The 4,069-nt window shown below is 40.9% G+C and overlaps 1 protein-coding gene across 1 annotated transcript; it reads right to left on the bottom strand.

Moving 5' to 3' along the window:
• Positions 1–796: 796 nt before the first annotated feature.
• On the bottom strand, positions 797–1,963 carry LOC107309722 (thioredoxin-like protein 4A). The gene is made up of 2 exons (XM_015854754.2): positions 1,594–1,963; positions 797–1,082 (listed from the first exon to the last, which is right to left on the bottom strand). The coding sequence occupies exons 1-2, from the start codon at positions 1,635–1,637 to the stop codon at positions 911–913; spliced, it is 216 nt and encodes a 71-aa protein (XP_015710240.1). The 5' UTR covers positions 1,638–1,963; the 3' UTR covers positions 797–910.
• Positions 1,964–4,069: the final 2,106 nt, after the last annotated feature.

Below are 4,069 nucleotides of genomic sequence, written 5' to 3'. Positions count from 1 at the left end.
ATCTGCAGATATCTGTGTAACAAAATGTCTTAGTTTCAGATGGGACAGATTTGTTTTCTTTAGAGCACTTGGTATCATGCTGGGTTTTGGTGTGTGTGTGTGTGTGTGTGTGAGAGAGAGAGGGGGGGGGGAGAAAGAGAGACAGAGAGAGAAAACATACATACATACATACATACATATATACATATATATATATGTAACGTATATATATGTGTGTATGTATGTATGTATGTATATATATGTGTGTGTATGTATGTATGTATGTATGTATATAACATGTTATTATCCTTTTCTCTCTCTGGATAAATAGCTTTATCTCATGCCCTGAGTCCTACTTTCTTTTTTTTTTTCCCCCTTAATTCTCTCTGCCATCCTACTGGGAATGACAGGAAATGTGCTTAGCCACCTGCTGGATTAAACCACAACACAGAAGTAAACAGCTGAAGTATTTTTCTACAAACAGGCTTTCTGTGTACCAAAATACATCATACCAAAAGAACAACAACAAAAAAGCCTAGAATGCTACTACAGTAATAGTAATAGTAATAGTCTCGTGCGGGTTGGAAGGGACCTTAGAGATCATCGAGTCCAGCCCCCGGGATTCGAGCCTCTGTGTAGCAGAGCGGCACTTCTACCACTTGCGCCACAGGGGGGATTCGAAGCCCGGGCCCTGGTGTTGCAAGGCGGCATTCCTACCACTTGCGCCACCAGGGCACAAATAGTCATACAATTTGAGGCTTTGTGTGAGGTCTTCCTTTTCCAAATGGAATTCAAAGTTTTTAAATAATTAACACACTCAAAATTGAAAGACGGTTTATTTCTTTTTTAATATACACATGTATGTACACACAGAAAAATAAATTTAAGTGGAGAAAGGGTTAAAAAAGAAAAGCACGGCCCCAACAAAATGTCAGTATCTGTACTTAGTAGAATAATCTTTTGGTGATACCACTAAACCTCGACCTTTGCGGGCTCCTCTATAAACAGTTTCTATAATGTCAATCATCTCTTGTTTATTTTCCATTGCCCAGTTGATCTTGTTGTTATTACCTGTACCTAAATCAATCGTGATGTGTTTGTTCCTTTAAAGGGAGAAAAGAAAACAGACAGGTTAGTAGCATGACAATAATTAAAAAATAAAAAATCCAGCACCCCCAAGAAAACTCCAACCTGCATCCCCCTCCTTCAAGAATGCTTTGTAGGTTTCAAAATAAATCCTTACACATACAGAGGTTTGCTAAGAAGCCTCAAAGAAAAGTGAAAGCTCTTTATCGCCTTCCAGTCAATATTTTATTGCCTCTTCCTAAAGCTCAACCAAGACGGCAAACATGCTTCCACAGCAAGATTTCTACTCAATGCACTCACTCTTCATCATAATCCTCGTTACTTGCATTTATTTCCCAGGACTGACTAATGTGAGAACTCCACAACTGTCAGTAGTACATTCCCTCGTAATAATTTACACTTTTCTAGGACAACAGATATATAAGCACCACCAATATACTGATGTGAATCTGTAAGGGATCCGTAGTTCTACTGATACGCTGTACTAAAACACATTCATTTGAATTATATTCTAGAACCACCGCATACCTGAAGAAAAACATGACTGTACAGGGATCATACAACTCATACATCTTGTTGAAGTCTGGTACTTCAGTGATATCCACAAGATAAATAACAGCAAAGTTTTTTACCTAAGGAGAAGGAAAAAGAAATTACAAAAGCTATAATACATCAGACATGTTCAATCCATGAGCCACACGCAGCCACTCATAATGCAGCCTAGGACAGCTCATAATGCAGCCCATGTCTTGTCACGTACTACCATGGCAGAGGCCCTTGCCAGCTAGGAGGCTTAGCCATGCACAAATCACTCAGGAACAACCAAACAATGGTGTAGAACAATCCTTTCATAGTTAATGTCTTAAATCCTGAAAGAAAATAACCTTTTTGTTTTCCTACCTAGAGCCAGTCGTGGCCATTTTAATTTTATATGAAAGATATCTAAGAAACTTAAAAGGATGTTCAAAACGAACAGTTCTGCTAAGAACCAACTGGTGTTACTCTCCAGTTAGCCTTAGGGGGCAAAAGGTGGGTTTTAAAAAGTAATCCAAAGTTTCCATTTTAGAAACAAGAACCATAGTTTGGGAATACTTTCACTTATCTTCTGAAACTTAGGTATCTCATTCAAGTCTTAGCCAAGTTATTTAACAAAACTCATTTCAAAGGATCATTTCACTCAAATCGCCTTTGCACATATGCAAGTTACCTCCACAATCCAAGTATCTTAAACATTAACTGAATCTTCCTAATCTCCGACATATGAATAAAGCTACTCATCTAAAGAAGTGGAACAGACAAGAGGGTGGCAGCCTAAAACCCTGTATGCCCAAAGTGGACCTCAGACATACAGAGGACTCTGCACTTTGAATTCAAAACTGTGGAAATTCTATTATTTTCCCTTTTCTTTCTTCTTTCAAATTTATTTCTTCTTGCTTTCAAGTCTAACAAGATCAGAACTAAGGACCACAATGAAGATATTCTTTCAGAGCAGTTACCACTCTGAAATCACTTAGCTCTAGGAAGTACATTGTTTTTTTCTCTGTTTGGATGCTGACTGCTACGTTTGCCTATGACATGGGCCTCAGCGTGCAACTACTCAGCAGGCCTAGGATTTAGGTCTGAGAATAAACTAAAGACAGGGTGAGATGAAAGATAGGGTGCTGAAGAAGCTCAACAGTGACCATATCTACTGTTCAGCGGCACAACAGACTGGGCAGGCTTGTCACCAAGACGCATTTTCTTTCAATACTGTCCAGAGCTCTGAGTACTTGTGCAGATGTCTCTGCACACAGTACTGACCAGTTTCACAGCCTGAAGGAGCACTTACTATCTTATCTATCACCTCTCTGAAGATCTAGACTCACAGGAAAGACTCCACAAGGGAGGGATCAATCAGTGGCTGAACCATGACTCAACAGTTACCATACACATGCAAGCAAGAGCTGGTCTATATCTGAGCTATTAAGTTTGTGGAGACTTATTCCTTACTATTTTAATTTCCCCCCATCCATTGCAATGTGAATGCATCTCTCAGGTAATTGTGAATCCCCATACAGAACAAGCTCTAATCCTAACCAAGTTTGCAGGTCTGTTGTCAATATCTGACATTTTTAAAATTCCAATTATTCTGTAAGTTTAGGTGTTAAATTTACACGGGAGAAGAGAAAAACACTGCATTGCTTATAACTAACAGTTCTGTTACTGCTAACAATTTGGCCAGGCATTACCAAGACAAAGACTAACAGAAGGAAGAAGAATTGCTTCTCAGTTCTACAGACTGAAAAGGAAAAAGAATCAGTAACAGGTAAGTCCTCAGAACCGAGTATGGCAGCCCAACCAGCTCCCTTTTGCATAACTACCACAATGAAGAAGAAGCAGTGCGTGATAGTGGTGGCTGATTCAACTTCTGAGTGGTAGAGCCATTTGTCATCCTGACCCACTACCTAGAGAGGTCTGCTGTTTGCCAGCGGCCTGCATCAAGGATTCAATAGAGTGGATGCCATACCTTGTACATCCCACTGACTATTGCCTGCTGCTGCTGTTTCATGTAGGCACCTGTGACACCAGCAAAGTAGCTGTGAGCAACCTGAAGAGTACCGAAGGGACAAGATGGACCTAGAAGCAGCAGTGAAGAACTTGGGAGCACAGGTAGTCTTCTCATCAGTCCTCCTGGTTAGGGGGATGGGGAGGGAAAGGGCTAACAGAATTAAGAAAAATCAATATATGGTTAAGGGACTGGCGTTGTGGCTTCAGCTACTTATGCCATGGAACTAGCTTTGAGAAGCTGGTCTTCTGGGGACAGACAGGGTTCGTTCATCCCCAGAAGGGGGAAGACCATCTTTAGCAACTAGCTTTCCCATTTAGTCAGGAGCACTTGTTGGGAAGGGAATCCTCAACCCATCCCACTTTGAGGCTGATGGCGGTAATGGATGCCCTGGGCCTGGAGCTGGATCACAGGCCAGTAAGACAGCACCTAAGGTGCAGGATAAGGGAACTCCAATTG

This window comes from Coturnix japonica, chromosome 2 (assembly GCF_001577835.2).
Source record: "Coturnix japonica isolate 7356 chromosome 2, Coturnix japonica 2.1, whole genome shotgun sequence".
NCBI lineage: Eukaryota > Metazoa > Chordata > Aves > Galliformes > Phasianidae > Coturnix > Coturnix japonica.
This window is presented reverse-complemented; position numbering and strand designations above follow the sequence as displayed.